The 15990-nt window shown below is 41.2% G+C and overlaps 2 protein-coding genes across 3 annotated transcripts; both read left to right on the forward strand.

Annotated features, from left to right (window-relative positions):
* The first annotated feature begins 3499 nt into the window (after positions 1-3499).
* scamp4 (secretory carrier membrane protein 4) lies at positions 3500-7296 on the forward strand. Of its 2 annotated transcripts, XM_027028363.2 has the most exons (7): positions 3515-3757; positions 4228-4244; positions 4369-4497; positions 4615-4771; positions 4862-4963; positions 5688-5805; positions 6053-7296. In XM_027028363.2, the coding sequence occupies exons 2-7, from the start codon at positions 4238-4240 to the stop codon at positions 6233-6235; spliced, it is 696 nt and encodes a 231-aa protein (XP_026884164.2). In that variant the 5' UTR covers positions 3515-3757; positions 4228-4237; the 3' UTR covers positions 6236-7296. The 2 variants fall into 2 exon arrangements, with proteins under 2 accessions (XP_026884165.2, XP_026884164.2); XM_027028364.2 differs by lacking the exon at positions 4862-4963 and having other exon boundaries at positions 3500-3757.
* Positions 7297-9387: 2091 nt separating this feature from the next.
* On the forward strand, positions 9388-14485 carry pias4a (protein inhibitor of activated STAT, 4a). The gene is made up of 11 exons (XM_027028362.2): positions 9388-9439; positions 10534-10918; positions 11022-11106; positions 11276-11317; positions 11449-11539; positions 12105-12233; positions 12851-12956; positions 13144-13217; positions 13594-13754; positions 13850-13998; positions 14169-14485. The coding sequence occupies exons 1-11, from the start codon at positions 9413-9415 to the stop codon at positions 14435-14437; spliced, it is 1518 nt and encodes a 505-aa protein (XP_026884163.1). The 5' UTR covers positions 9388-9412; the 3' UTR covers positions 14438-14485.
* The last annotated feature ends 1505 nt before the right edge of the window (positions 14486-15990 follow it).

The following is a 15990-nucleotide window of genomic DNA, read 5'->3' on the forward strand; positions in this document are numbered from 1 at the left end:
TGTCAAAACAGAGGAGTAAGAATTTTCACAGCATTTTTACAAAAAGCACTGTATCTATGCTGTATCTATGTGAGGCTTGAACATTTTCAGTAAAGCTTTTGCCATGTAGAATCTGGGGATTAATCAGAGCATAACATCTCTGGCTTTGTGGTTAAGCAAATACTTGAGTGGTAAGGATTATGCCATGGTATATTCTCCACAATACAATCCCAGTATGGCAATATAAGCAATTAAAATATCTTTCTGGAATTTTACTTTCCTGCTCTGCAGAAAGTCACACCACCAATAAAAGTACATAAAAGATCAGGGGACTGTTCAAATAATTACTGAAAGTCAGAACACCCCAGAGGTATGTTCGCACCATCTAGAATAATGTCCAGTCCATCTGCATATTCCATATCTGACATAGGAATTTATTTTTTTGCAAAAAATCTTGGTAACAATATGGCTTGCCATTTGAGTCTGTGAAAAAAGCTGAAAACAGCCACTCTACCCAAGACTCAAACCTGGGTCTGATAGGAGGTAAACTTGAACTCTGACCACCAGACCACAGAGACAGCTCCCTGCAGTAGCAGCCAAAGCACCCATTTATCCTTCCTAAGTGAAAGTCTCTGTTATATAGTGAAAAGCTAAATTAAGTTTCTCAACCAGTTTGTAGAGTAATAACTTGTTTTGTAGAGAATGTGTTATTTTTCCAGATGTAGCAACTGCATAGACAAAAGTTAGGCCAGTAGCTGTTTATGGAAATTTGATCGTTTGGCTAGTAGTTTATTGACATCATAATTTTCAAAATAATATAAAAAAACAAGATCATTTTAGAAAAAACATAATTTTGAATAAAATTCCTCAATGTTCTTGATTTATTTATGATTGAAAAATATTTTAAATACATTATTTAGGTTTGTGAAATCCAGAACATTTAATTCCCCACACTGATTTGTTTTCTTTTATCATACAAATTTTACAAAAGTTTCATACAAAGAGCATACTGTCAAGTTTCTTTACCAACATCTTATTTACCTCCAAAGAGAGAGCTGCACAGTTAATTTGTTACTCCATCTGAATTACTAGTAATATTAGAAGTAAGAAGTTGGGAGACAAGTAGGAATAAATGCAAGGCGATAACACAGTCTTGTTTATTACAATGTACCATGTTAAAACAACTGCTATATATATATATATATATACACACACACATATATATGAGAGAGAGAGAGAGAGAGAGAGAGAGAGAGAGAGAGAGCTTCTCTCCAGTCTGAAAAAAATAATATAGATTCCTTTGTGGTATTTTTTTTTTCCATATAATAATTTTTTCTCTGTATAATCATCATCAAAAATGGTTATATCTTTCTTTTTCATTACATTTTTGAGGTGGGTTATTTTCTTTTCTTAAAAAAAAAAATCCCATTTCTAATAAAAATAAGTCCGCACAAAGTGAGTGTAAATAAGTTAGGCTGCTCTTGTTTCGCGATAGGATTGTTGAGAATGTTAAGATGTGCTTTTTTTTTCTTAACAATGAGTCTGAAAACCTGACTGGAATAACTCACAACACCAACCGTACTGACTGCCGCAACTATACGTCGCCACTCCAGTTCACATCACTGCTGAAGTCACCAAACATATTTCACCATGTAGCGTTCTCTTTCCCAAGAACTTCCACCTAGGCAATAAATAAGGGAATATAAGGGAATACATTCTTGCTAAATAAATTGTTCATTTACTGAACTTTGGAACAATACTCCCAGAACACACTTTGTAGTTAGATGGTCATTACAATCTTACTCTTGTGGCAATAAGAGCAAGATTAACCATCTGAAAAGGTTCCCTGGATCTTTGAGATCCCAGTTTTAGCTCTCAGCAACTGCACTGTTGTCTTGCCTTTTATTATTATCCTCTAGTTTTTATTTGATTTTATATACTCTACACATTTTATGTATTTTATCTGCACATTTTATGTACTCTATCTAGACATTTTTTGTACTCTACACATTTTTTCAATTAAAAAATATGCTTTGTCTTACTAAATCACTTGTCCTATTCTCTATTATTTGTACTTGCCAAATGTATGAAATATGCTACATAAACTTCAATTGCCAATCTAAACTACTTTAAGTATTATGTCTTTGTTTTATTTACAACCTAACATGGGCTATATGACAAACTGTTGCAATTTCTTCAATAGCTTTAATGCACCACTTTTAGTATTTTGGATAACTTTCTCCAACAGTATATGTAATATTTTGATATTAAAACAGAAATAAGTAAAATGTCACTGCTACATTTCATCTTACAACAATAAAATACCATTTATAAATAATTTCCATTTTAAAATTATTTTTACTTTGTTCATTGCATTGCTTACATCAGGAAAACATGATGGAACCTTTCATTTTTTAAAAATAACTCTCTATATTTCCACATCCATCTGAAGGGTACAATTCCCAAAACATTGTCATAGCATTACTAACAATTAGGAAAAAAAAGACGGGAGGTTTTATCTTTAAACCTGAACATTTGTCCCATACTCCTGGAGCCGTTCTTTAACCAAAGCATACTTCTTAAAAATATGTGTCCAGGGTGTCTGGAGCAACCCAGATGGAGTGTAACTAACCACAAAAACCAACCAAGAATAATTTATGGATTAAGAAAAAAGATATCATAGTGCCAAGTTCCTTCTGAATGTGAATGTGAATAAAGTATGACTAATGTTTTTTGTTGTGGCTCAGGGGACCAACTGTTACTTGGAATACTGTCTGAGTGATGCAGTTTAGCAGCTTGGGGAAGATGTTGTGACATTATTTTCCTGGGTGGAACTGTTTCTTGCCATGACGCACTTTCCAATATCTTAGATTCTGCAGAATGCACACAAAATGATTTATGTAGCTCCACTTTGTGTTAGGTGAAGCAAGATGAAGACTGCGTTCAATCCAATATGAGGAAGGCAAGCAGTGATCCACACGTCTATAACCCCTACAACGCCGAAGCAATTCAAGCTAAAATTATCTCTGACATCTCTCTAAAACATTTCCGTTGATAATGCTATTTATTACTTTTTATAGCATTCTCTGGGCATAAACCCCATAAAATTTCAGCCAAATGACACTTTGGCAAAGAACTATGTTATTTCCTACAGCACTGTTATGTCATACCCAGATAGCAGACGAAAGATGGCCCGGTTCTAACATTGGCTGCTACAGCTAGGCCAGTTTTGGTCCAACTGTGCTGAACATATTTACCCCAGAAGGAATGACCACTACTTTAATTCAATCGTTTTGACGGAATCCAAAGGAAATTTGATGGCGTTTCGATTGATAAAATACTCTTGGGGGCCGTTTTGGACAACTGCACTGAAAAGCTCTCATGCACTAAATAGGAACAAAAAAATCAGAATGAGAAACACAACGTTTTCACTAAATCTTTCGTGCTGTTGGTGAAATGGTTGTTATTATGAGGACTGAACACTGGGCTACTAACAAGGCACTGAGGCGGCACACGAAAACGTTTATTCGCATGCAACCTAAAATGCAAAAGGAAGCCTAAAATGCAAATCGACCAATAGCGCTTTTTCAAGCAGTCCCGAGTTTTAAAAATCCTGGTATGGGATCTGTAGTTTCACGCATTTTTGGGCGAGCTGAAGAAAGCTATTGCACGGCTCTTTGGACTACATTTCCTACAAGTGGAATGAACCGATTTCCCGTTTTTTACGGAACCGAGCGACCGAGGTGCATCCTCGACGTTAGCCTCAGCGTCCTAACAGGTAGGTGTTAGCGTTACATAGGCTATATAATTGCAGTGAGAATGATTCTTTCATAATATATCAGGTATTTATTACATACCTTCCTTATGCTGTCTGAAAGAGATTTGTTTAGCTCCCTCTATCGTTGCATGCGTGCGAGTTGGCTAGTCTAGCTACTCATGAAGCAAAGCCGCAGGCTAAGTTTTATTGTGCAATCTGGTTAGTAGTTTTCACTTTTCGTTTTTCCTTTTGAAACTATCTAGCTGACATGAGTCCTATGATTTACTAATACTTAACCACTCACTAATATATAGAAGAAGGCGATGTGCAAGCAACTTAAGATAGTGGGTCGTGCACGTTTAACAATTCAGATGATGTTATATTTCAGAAAACAGTTACTTGACGTTAATAGTACTTTGGCGATTTCACTGTGATTATATTGATTTATCTTTTTCTTTCCTTTATGTATTTGTTTTACACGATAACTGCAGTAATATCACAATGACGGGTGAGTAGCCTGGTGTGGCGGAAACTGATCAACTTTGTATATTTCTAAGACTAGACAAGTACTCGTTCGTAACTTCATTGAGTCCAGCACCTGTCTAGATGAGATTTCCTTTTTGTCCTCTCAGAACGGGTCAACAACTTTCCACCTCTTCCTGGATTTTTGCGCATTAAGCCATGCTTCTACCAAAACTTCGACGAGGAAATTCCCGAAGTTCATCGCCAGATCGTTCGCAGAGTTTACTACCTTTGGATGTGTAAGCGGCGGAAACTTATACTGAGACCGCGATAATCTGTGACTTTGCAGCCTTATTAGCCGAGTCTCCGTGAACTCTCATTAAAAATGCTGTTGCTTCGTGCTGCTTTCTTCCCAGTGTACTCGGTTACGCTGTGCGTGAACGTGGTGTCTTGCATAGCCTGGTGGGCTGGCGGGGGCGGTGTGGCTAACTTTGGATTTGCGCTTCTCTGGCTACTGCTGTTCAGCCCCTGCAGTTACATCTGTTGGTTCAGGGCCCTTTACAAGGCATTCAGGTAACCGCAGAGGAAATGGGAGCAGAGGTATATAGCCAATGTGTCTAAATAAACAGCATTTCAAACTCGTTGATTTTTCTCTTTCTGCAGGGCTGACAGTTCATGTAACTTCATGGCATTCTTCTTTATTTTCTTCCTTCAGTGTGTTCTTGCCTTAATACAGACTTTAGGATTTAATGGCTGGGGTGCAAGGTGAGTATGGGCCAAACACATTAGGGATGCAGCGTGCAATTTTTCATATGACGAAAGCTATGAGTGTTTATTACAGGTAAACAACCCAAGGGAAATTTTCATAATGTCAGCGGTTTTGACTCTTATTTTCTTGCACTAGTGTATTTTTGATGATTTTTAAAATGGGCTCATGAGAAAATAGCCCTTCTGTGAATTCTTATCAATAGAGCTTAATCCCCACAGTTTTTTCAGGTTGTTGGTATTCCCAAGGTTTAGTTCAACCTGGGAGATTTATGAATTCTAATAGTCATCATCACATGATTTGTGTAAATGTTAGGGCAATGATAAAAGGCAAGGTAATGACTAACCCTGGCTATGTTTGTAATTGCCTACTGTGTACTGCGTACTAGTCTCCATAGTAGTATACAGTACAGTATACGTTATGAAACGGACCCAAACTATACCATGAGATCACGTGAACGTATAAAGGTGCCCGCCTTCTAGTGAAAGATTTTCTGCCACTGTTACATGACAGCATATTGTAGACCACAAAGATGGTGCTGGTCGCATACTGGAACATTTGGCTGGAGTAGTAGATCATCCGCGTGTCTTTTGTGTACTGGAAAAACATGTCGGTTGCATACTGAATACTGATTTGGGGCCCAGTCAGTATGTGAGTAGTGTTTAGTAGGTCATTTTGAGCACAGCCTCTGTCTTCCTGTCCCTGCCTTATACCTCCCTCTAGTGGCTGGATAGCAACAGTGACGTTTTTCAGCACTAACGTGGGCTCCGGAGTGATTATGCTCTTCGCGGCTCTGCTTTTCACGGGTGTCTCGGCACTTATGGTGTTGGCGCTCATCAGGGTGAGTCTGACGCATGAAACACTTTAGGCCTGACGTCACGCGTGGTCCTGTACTGAACGACCAGTTTGTAGACGTAATACATTCTTTCCGCTGTCTAAATACACTGCAGTGGGGAGCGCCACTTTGTGGTAGCATTGTCATCGTTGGATTCGTGCTGTGCAGAGTCGTTTAATGTTAGATGATGGCTGTGCAGAACAATAAGTTAAACAGTGTGGCGAAGGTGACACTTTTGTATGTGTCATTTCAGGTTCACCGGCTGTACCGTGGTGGGGGAGGCAGCCTGCAGCGTGCCCAGGATGAGTGGAGCACTGGTGTGTGGAAGAGTGCTCCTGCTAGAGAAGCTGGCTTTAAAGCCGTTGCGGAGAGTGGTCCCAGTCTTCCACAGTACCCAGCCGCTGTGCCCAGTTATCCAGAAAACAGCCCGTGGTAAAAGAGGGGGACCCCCGCCCCTGTCAGCAAATTGTAGATGGAGCCGGAGTGTACTTTTTCCACTGCCCCAAATGGGTAACTCATTTCTCAACACGTAAAGGCACGACAAAATGTACAATAATGACAAACCTACAACGAGAAGACAGAACAGTTGTTTGATGGAGTCCGGTGTACTTTTGTTTACAAGCTGCATCGCAGAAACATGTTGCATCGCATACAGTACAGTCATATCTGCAGGAATAGAAATGATCTTACTGGATGAGTCATCTTGATGCGATGCTACTCACACTATAATAGTGGCACTTTGCCAAGCATTTTATTTACACTGCTTTGTAACACTATGTAAGACACCTTGCAGAACTGCACCCTTTGTGTTCCAGAACAGAAGCCATGAATTCATATTTTTGTTTTGTTGGAATTATCTAGATTTTCATACAAAATGTAAAGGTGTATCTTGCGGGTGTTTTAAGAGATATTTGACATTCATCCGAAACTGACACGATTCAGTTACTGGGAACTTTTTTTTTTTACATTGGAGATGAGTATATGACTTGCCTGTTTTTTAATGTGCCAGCTGTAATTCCTTTTTTCTCTCATGAAACTGTTCAGAATGTGTACCTGATCTTCAAAATGGAGATGTACCTGAAAATGCCTTCTCGTGCTCGCATGTCTTAAAGATCTTGAAAGTGGCTGAAGCGCTGCAGTTCCGCATGGGGATATGGTCTTGTGCAACTATGCAGGATCATAAGTACTATTTTGCTTAATGCTTGCAATTTCTATTGCTCAGTATTATCACTTTGCTCAATGCTGTTCTTATCTCCTGGACATCCGCTGCTTTTAATGTTAGTGCCATGCTGTTGAAACATGCGTTCCTTTAGCCAGTGTTTCAGCTAATTTAACACTACGTTTGTGGGCTCTCGAAATTGAGACTTTTTTTCATTAAATGCATTTCATCTCTACACTTGATCTGTGAGACATCAATTGACTGAATATATTTGATAAGACTCTAAATTCACCAGAAAGGTGTTACTGTTTTACTTTAATAAAACATTCCTTTTCAGACTCAGTGCTTTTGTTATTAATCTGTTAGCATCAATAATGTTTTGACTTGGTTGGCTTCTTAATCAATCACCAGATGCTGACTTAATTTTAAAATGTAAAAAAAATTTTTTTAATGATTTCAGCTGAAACTGAGTATGTGGTTACTTCAGATAATTTATTAAGAAACAGGCTCTGTTGCAGCGTTACTATCTAGTGATGGTGCCAAAGGCTCCAGTGAAGTCTGTTGATAACAATGAGTATAACAGCTGGATCATTTCAAAATCAACTTCTGTCCACACCATCGAATTTAATCTCCTCAATTACACCAACACATCTAATATATGTGTGACTTCAGGTGGGGCTGAGCCAACAAAATAAAATACCTTGTGACACCTTGGTTATATTTATATTATAAAAATGAAGATACAAACAAACATTCTCATACTGCTAGTGTAAGAATGATACATGAACAATTGTTTGTAAGACAAAACTATTAAAATGCAGGAATCCAAAACAGATCAGAGGTTATTCACAGTGCAGTCCCCAAGTGAAGGGACAGTAATGGAGTTTTGTACTCCAATAAATTGGATAGTAAACAATGTCTCTGAGATTAAAGTGCAGAGGCTTTATTTCAAGGGTACATACAGCTGTACCGAAAGAACCATCTGGGAATTGCAGACTGTTTTATGCATCGTCTCCCCATCTGCTCAGTGGTTTCTTAGCCAGAAGTGTCATTGCATCATTACTTCGTGCACGAGAGAGCTATACAAAAAGGTCCAGAGATGATTCTAAATGTGGCGTGTCCATGTCAAGTGAGGATGCCAGAGAGGTAGACCATCACATGGCTGAAAAATCTGAGCAAAGCAAGCCCACAGCCAAAGCATTAGGTGTGCCGAGACGAACCGTGGGGTGTATCGTTAAGAAATACTAATGTGCTGGTGAGTGTTCCTAAAAGCTACCAACCTGGCAGACCATGCAACATCACATAAGTAGTAGAAAAATGGATAACAGTTCCCATGAAGAAAAACTTGTTCTGGGATAAAGTCTTAATTAATCTGCATCATATATATATATATATATATATATATATATATATATATATATATATATATATATATATATATATAATATTTGCATAAGGTCACAGCTTGGGTTATTGCTTTCCCAGAGACAGCCTTGTGCTGAGATCAATTACAGATTTAATACAGATTTAAAATTTAAATGTACTGATTTTCCTCAAACGATGCATGATCTTTGATCACAAAACCACTTAAATATATATTAGTACAAGCATCTTTATATAATATATTACTGTTGTCACTTAGTTGGTGAAAATGACTTTGTTGTTGGCCTCCTTGTGCAAATTAAATCCAGGAGGTTTTCCCTTATCAGACCAGTACTGACAATTCATAGCCCTGATTCTTTCACACCAGTGTTCTCAACATTCTTCCCCTCCCCCACCACTTGCAGTGGGCAAGTAAAACATGAGATGGAGTTGGGTGAGGAATGTGTAAAACAGATTTGTCCATTCTCCTAAGCCATTTTCTTCATTGTCGTCGCAGGTAAAGAGCTCTGATGTATCTTAGAGTATTCTACGATGTGTTAGGATCGTAACCTATTGATGAATCTCTGCATTGTTGTTTAAATGGGGGCTCAAAATAACTGAACGTAAAAATTAAACAAAGCATATATTCCTCGGTGTTTGGATTCCTACAACTCATGAAATGGATTTTCTCTGTGCGGAATGGAGTCGACGGAGCCATGCGCTCCTTTCCACTTCACGCGGAATGCACCATACTCACGTTGAGTATGAATTAAAAATACGCCGCGCTTTCGCCCTTACACCGGGCTATTAAAGTGGGCGAGTTAGACTACGAGGTTCAGACAGCACCGGACAGCTTTACAAGAACGAGAGGCCTATCAGGTAAGGTAGACCTAGCTGCGAGCTTTCTTTTTTTGAAAAGCGCACTGTCTTTTTAAACCCTCGCAATCACGCCCCTTTTCCCTTAACCCGGCCCATGTTATGACTTCGCGGTCGCCGATTGGACGCTCCGCGGCGTAGCCGAATGCCTTCTGCGCTTTTCATTGGCGCGCCGCTGCCTTTCGCTTCAGGCTCTCGCGGGGCTGCTTTGTGAAGATGGCGGCTGAACTGGTAGAAGCGATGGTAAGTAGATGAGATCTTTTTCGTGAGGAAAATAAAAGCGCTAACAAGGCCAAGAGAGACCGGTTGCTTTTCATCTGAACGTAATTAAAACCGAATCGGAGGCTGTGTAATGTTATCCTAATTTGTTTTTACTGGTACTCCCTTAAACTGCGTTGGCAGTTGTGCCTGTGCCGGGGCAGGGGACGTAGCTTAGCTAACTAGCTTAGCTATCTTAGCTAGCCTAGCTGTCTCACTTGTCTGCCTGGAGCCAAGCTAAGCTAACGCTGGTGGAGATGAATGATGTTAAAAACAGTCGCTCACAATGTAGGCGCGAAACCAAGGCAACGAGGTCCGACCGTTGGCTGTCACAACTACTTGCGAATGTGAACATTTACCAGGTAGATGCGGCTGTCATTTAACACACTCCTGACATATCAGGTTGGACGTTGTGACAACAAGAAGTGAGACTAATAAATGACTTGTGTCGGTTCATCCGGTGCCTTCCCGTGCTCGCACTGCATGATAGCACCCATGCTTCTTGGCTAGCCCTTTGCTAGTGTACGGCACACAACGTTGGCCTGTATTTATGAGAGTGCATGGTTGCCTAGTGTAAGTTAACCTACCATGTTGCTGAAAACAGACATGGGTTTGGAGGCAGCTGGCTATATTGGGTACTTTGGACAGTCGATGCATCATTTGCAGCATTGTCCTTTAAATAAAATGCCAACGCTTTGGTTCTTTGCAGGCGAGATTGAAATTTCGCATGAGCCGTATTAAATGCTTAGCTAAGTGAGTTAAGCAATATTTTCTTCGTTCATGATGCTAGTCATGAGCACCTACGGGATCAGTTCACGTGATGACCCTCTCTTCATTTGTCAGTCAATTTATGAAGAGAAAATAAGAGCTATATTTAATTATTTATAAAAAGGCAAGTAAGGTATACATCGTTTTGTACCAGTCATGGCGTGTTGTAAATAAGTGAACAAGACACATATGCATAAACCATATGTCTGGTTGTTGAGATGCTTACGGATTGTGCGATGACATTTTTAACATGTGTTCCATTTGTTTTTGTTCTCCTTTCTCCATCCTCTTGCTGCTTATGCCGCGGACAGAACATGGTGAAGAGTTTCCGGGTGTCTGACCTACAGACTCTGCTGGCCTCAATGGGACGCAGTAAAAGTGGGCTAAAGCAGGACCTGGTGGGCAGAGCGCTGAGGCTCGTGCAGACGGAATACAGCCCCGAGCTCCTGAAGCACGTCCGGCAGCTTTACGAGACGCGCTTCCCCAAGGCCTCCGGGTGGCTGGCCGCCCGCCGCCCAGAGGGAGTGACGGCGGTGTCCTACCCGACTCTCAGTTCCTCCCCCCGAGGCGCGATGCAGGGCACAGACTACCTCAACGGCATGCCCAAGCTGCCAGCTCCGCCGGCTGCCGAAGTTAAACTAGTGCCCTTACCTTTCTACCACAACTTAGAAACACTGTTGCCACCCACAGAGCTAAGTACGTCACGTTGCTTAAGAAAGTGTGACGGGTCCTCATTGTCACTCTGTTTGTTGCCGTGTTACAAATCTGATTTTTGATCCAATCTTGCCATGCTTTGCAGTTGCTCAAAACAGTGAGAAACTACAGGATAGTCAGTGTGTTTTTGAATTAACACAGAGCCAGGTGGACCAGATCCGAAACTCCAGGTGAGAAATAGCAGTGAAAGGAATAAAAAAGATATGGGTCTCCTCTGTGCAGTGTGTTTTTATAGTGTTTCATTTGCCTGTATGTTTACACATTTACAATGTAAATGATGATAAGGCAAAATGAAATGGTAAAAGTATAAACTTTATTTTCTGTCCTTTTTGTTCTTAGTGAACTTCGCCCAGGAGTGAAATCAGTCCAGGTGGTTCTTAGGCAAGTCTATCAGAACATCTGCCATTTGTTCATCCAAGCTTCCTTTCTAAACCATGTTGTTGTTATTGTTGAATATCAGATATGATATGAAAAATGGCTCTGAAATTCTTTGTCTTAATGATCTTTTTCAGAATCTGTTATACAGACTCTATTGGTGTCCAGGAGGATCAATACCCTCCAAATATCGCTGTCAAAGTGAATCAGTCCTACTGTCATGTTCCGGTAAGGAGGTCTATCTGGGTTTCATGAACCTTGGGTTTTGGTTACTTTCATGGCATGACAGGGGCAATTCATTTGGTGAATACAAGTGACGTATGAATCTGGCCTGAAAGGACATGTTAGTTCACCTTCCTCACTCTCCCTAGCTACTTCTGCTTGCATGGGATCATTTGGTGCAAGTAAATGATTATTGTAAGGGCTGTTTTCCTGTACCTGGATTACACCTGCGGTGCAAATGATGAATCATTAGAAATTCTTTTTAATGCAGGTTTAGGCTTAATCTGGGTCTGAGAAACTGTCCCTAAATGATGTAGCTACTTTTTAATTGAGGTTGAGGTCTTTTTGTTTCTATCTATATTTTAAAGTTAACTTATAATCTTTCTTTAAGAGTAGGGGAAGTGGTTAGGGTCTTTTTATTTGGAATAAATAGGACCCTTAAGGTCAAGTTAATTTAAACACAATACAAGGACATTTAACATTTTTATTTTTAATAAGGCCTACTTGATCTGCTTCTCCTAATCTTTTTGAATTTTTTCTTGCCATTTCTTTTGTCACTTGTCATCTCCAGGGCTACTACCCGTCCAATAAACCAGGTGTGGAACCTCGTCGACCCTGTCGTCCAATTAATATCACCCCTTGGCTCCATCTCTCCACAGCCACCAACCGGGTCACCATCACATGGGGCAACTTTGGAAAGGTAGTCTGCTAAAAGATATTCCGAAGACTAGCGCTTGAACAGATCAGTCTAGTGTATTTTTATTTCAAGTCTTCTCAGGAGGCTACTGTGGACATTTGCATCCAAAAGTGGACAAAAGCTTTAAAATCTAGATTTGAGTTGTTTTTATATATTTTTATATATATAATTTCATATTCTTTCTCAAGATAATGGTGTGTGTCTAAGGGATTCATACAAATAATATTTGTATTAAAATGCTGCTAAGAATCATGTTTTATTTGTGTTATCATTTAAAATGGACACATCAGATGACACCTAAACAACTTGATTAAGCTGTTGAGTTGGTTACTGTATTAGAATGTTGGGCAGATGCAAAGAACCTTGTCATTGTTTTATGGGCTTTGCCTCCACAGAAGAAAACAATGGCAGAGAGAAATCAAACCCTTGTCCTTTACTTGGCTCCTCAGGCTATTGTAGCATGACCTCATTATTAACAAAAATTAATTTATTTATTTTTAACCCACCATGAACCAAATTAGCTTGGTGATAAGGGAAGCAGGTCTGCAAATTGCCGTTATGCTCAAAGAACGTGAGCGCTGTGGTCACTAAGTGGGCATGGCTTCTCATCACGTTTGCAGAGATACTCCGTGGCTGTGTACCTGGTGAGGGTCTTCACGTCTGCCGAGCTCTTCAACCAGCTCAAACACTGCTCAGTGGAGAGTGCAGAGCGATGCCGCGAGCGCAGTGAGTCGCTGTCTTTAAAACCCCACCCCTGCCCCTACATTTGGCACGTGCGCTTGTGAGGCCACAGCATTATGGCAGCCATTATAGTGTTTTTCGTGGTACTTTCTTCTATGACCGTCTCTCTGCGAATGTTAGATGGATTTAAGGTGAACTTGTGCGAGTCGTTGCTGTGTGTGCTTGCTTGCAGTTCAGGACAAGTTGCGTTTTGATCCTGAGAGCGAGATAGCTACTACAGGACTACGAGTGTCTCTCATCTGCCCAGTATGTTTTTTTGCCTTTTATACTTTTCCATTTCATCTCCCATGTGTGACATGAGTTACCTTTTTAACAGCAGTGGTAAAAAAAAATCTAATAGTAGCACAACAAGCATTAAGTCTTTGACTTTAAAGAGATACTTGAGCATTTTGGCCCTTTCAACTTCTGTTTTGGAGCTGAAGTAAAAAAAATCAGGTTATTGTTTGACAAGCTTTGTATGGCCAGGTATATCCTTGCAACAAAAGGGATGGCTAAAGATGGAACGTCTTTCCTCCCTGATATTAAAAACGACTAGTGAGCTGCGTTTGAAGACATATATATCGATGAACTGACATTTCTGGGGAACTGTAAATGATGCACTCCTGACTCTGCCTCTCATCAGCTGGTGAAGATGCGGCTAGGGGTGCCGTGTCGGGCTCTCACCTGCGCGCACCTGCAGTGTTTCGACGCCGTCTTCTTCCTGCAAATGAACGAAAAGAAGCCCACGTGGACCTGTCCCGTGTGTGACAAGCCTGCTCCGTACGAGCTGCTCACCATTGATGGGTGAGTCGAGGGTGACGCCGTGTGCCCTGATGCCAGCGGAGATGCCGTCGACTACAAGCTGCCTGTTTTGTTTTTTTTTTCCCCCTCACCTTCAGCTTGCTGTCGGAGATCTTGAAGGAAACGGAGGACGTGGAGGAGATCGAGTACTTGACTGATGGCTCGTGGAGGCCCATTAGGGATGAGAAAGACAAGGAGAGGGAGCGGGAAAGAAGCCACACTCCAGACTACCCTCTGGTGGATATATGTAAGATGTTCTTGTGTTCTTAAAATAAAAAAAAGATTCTCGTGTTTGCCAGACCTCTAAATAAAAGAGGGATTGCGTAATTCTATTTGAGCTGTTTATTTTGGTATATAAGAAGTCTGATTTCTTGGAGCCCCTGTTAATCTGTCTTGCATGTCGTCTTTTCACGGCAGGCGTCCCTGAGGCAAACGGCCACTCCCCAGCGCACAGCAGCACGAGCCAGACGGGGAAGTCGGCGCCGGGCGGGCCGGCAGTGGGCTCGGCCGGGACGGGCAGTACCTCGGGAGGTGGGGCCGTGGTGGACCTTACTCTGGACGACTCGTCAGACGAGGAGGGGGGAGGGGGGGCCGGGGACAGCGAGGACACGGAAGACAGCCAGGACAGTCCACCTCCTAAGAGGGGCCGATACGATTATGACAAAGACCTGGTCACTGCGTACTGAGGCAGGATGAAGTTGCAGACTGAGAGGGATTGAGGGCGGGGGGGGGGGCACGGGTCAGATCTGAGCCCTGGAATTTCAGAAGTCATCCCCACCCACCCCCAGCCCCTCGCCCCCTGTTTATTCCTCTCCTAAAACATGTTTGCCCCGAAACACTTGCAGACACATGAACACATGCACAAACCTAAGCTGTTGACCTCTGGAGCAGATGGGCATCCCCATGACACCACTGGAAACCCACAGATGCCCACTAAAAGCCATCCTCTCTCTCTCTCGCTCTCTCTCTCTCCTCCTCAGCATCCGAATACCGTATTCTCCCTTTAAATTACTACGGAGGAGTTACAAACACCCGCATTCCTTTCTCATTCACTTTCACTGTCTTTTTTGTCCCAAACCACTTAAGCTCACAATCAGGCATTTTTAGCTTTTACCATTGTTCAGCTGTGCGAGGAGATGCTTATAAAAGATACTGCTCTTCTCCAAATATTGGCAATATCACTAGATCAAAAGCCGTACCGATTTCATTTAATTTTATTTTTTTTGTTTTTTGTTTCCCTCTGACTGTACCACCCACAACTAAATATGGAGGCATTGTCATTAGGCTTTGATATATTATACAGTTGCCATCAACAAAAAGCCAAAACGACTTTGGGATGTTCCAGGAATCATGCATGGTTCAGTCGGATTTGGAAACTAAGGGGTGTTTGTTGTTTTGTTTTTGTTTTTGTTTTTTTTCTCTCCATGTATTTTTCTGTTTTCCCTTCTATTGCTCCTTTGTTCACAGAAATGGACAACCTACCTCAGTCTAAAGGCAAACCTGACTTGATTTGAGATTCTTTTTGTGTGTGTGTGTGTGTGTGTGTGCACGCGCGCATGTGCGCGGTAACACTGGAGGGAAAACTCATTCACTGCATTATTTGTAGTGCCCTTACATGTTGAACTAAAACATCCCTGAACTTTGCCATAAGCATTGGATTTCCAATCTGGTTTGCGCATAATTAACTAAATAAACGTCAAAGGTCAACATTTGGAACACGAGGATTTCAGTTAGTGATCCTTTTTGGAATTGATGTTCCTGCAGGTAAATACTGTACAGTAGGGCATAATTATTATGTATTAGAGCATTATCTGATGATTGCAGGTCTCTGATTCCCACTTCTATTGGGTTACTCGGTTAAGACTGTGAAGGGGAGCAATGATTTAGATCAAGTAAGACTGCTTTAAATGAGGACTTTTAATTTGTCAGGGGTAGAGGTGGTGGTGGGGGCAGAGGGGATTGTGCAGACGCCCACCCAATGCCAAGAAGCCAAGTGGCCATAGACAGCTTCAGTTCCTGGACTTTTACTGACAGCATGAACAGTAGGCACCTGACTATGGGTTAGCTTTTCTGTGTGATGCTTTTTTTTGCAGTGGGACCTTTATTTTTGATTTCCGAATGATGGGGAGAGTTTGTTTCCACTGTGAACCCTGTGAATCAGAAGTGCTGTTGGGATGTTATGTTTTGTCGTGAGATGGGTACATTTTCTGATGTGAAGTTGGAATTCATATAACATGCA

Source organism: Electrophorus electricus, chromosome 26 (genome assembly GCF_013358815.1).
Source record: "Electrophorus electricus isolate fEleEle1 chromosome 26, fEleEle1.pri, whole genome shotgun sequence".
NCBI classification, from domain to species: domain Eukaryota; kingdom Metazoa; phylum Chordata; class Actinopteri; order Gymnotiformes; family Gymnotidae; genus Electrophorus; species Electrophorus electricus.

Bases quoted from the DNA above. Each gene is read 5' to 3' on its own strand.
- scamp4 (XM_027028363.2), top strand. The intron at 4,772-4,861 runs GTAACCGCAGAG...CTCTTTCTGCAG, and splicing joins GCCCTTTACAAGGCATTCAG to GGCTGACAGTTCATGTAACT. The intron at 5,806-6,052 runs GTGAGTCTGACG...GTGTCATTTCAG, and splicing joins TGGTGTTGGCGCTCATCAGG to GTTCACCGGCTGTACCGTGG.
- pias4a (XM_027028362.2), top strand. From the start codon at position 9,413: ATGGCGGCTGAACTGGTAGAAGCGATG. The intron at 9,440-10,533 runs GTAAGTAGATGA...TGCCGCGGACAG, and splicing joins CTGAACTGGTAGAAGCGATG to AACATGGTGAAGAGTTTCCG. The intron at 13,999-14,168 runs GTAAGATGTTCT...TTTTCACGGCAG, and splicing joins CTACCCTCTGGTGGATATAT to GCGTCCCTGAGGCAAACGGC.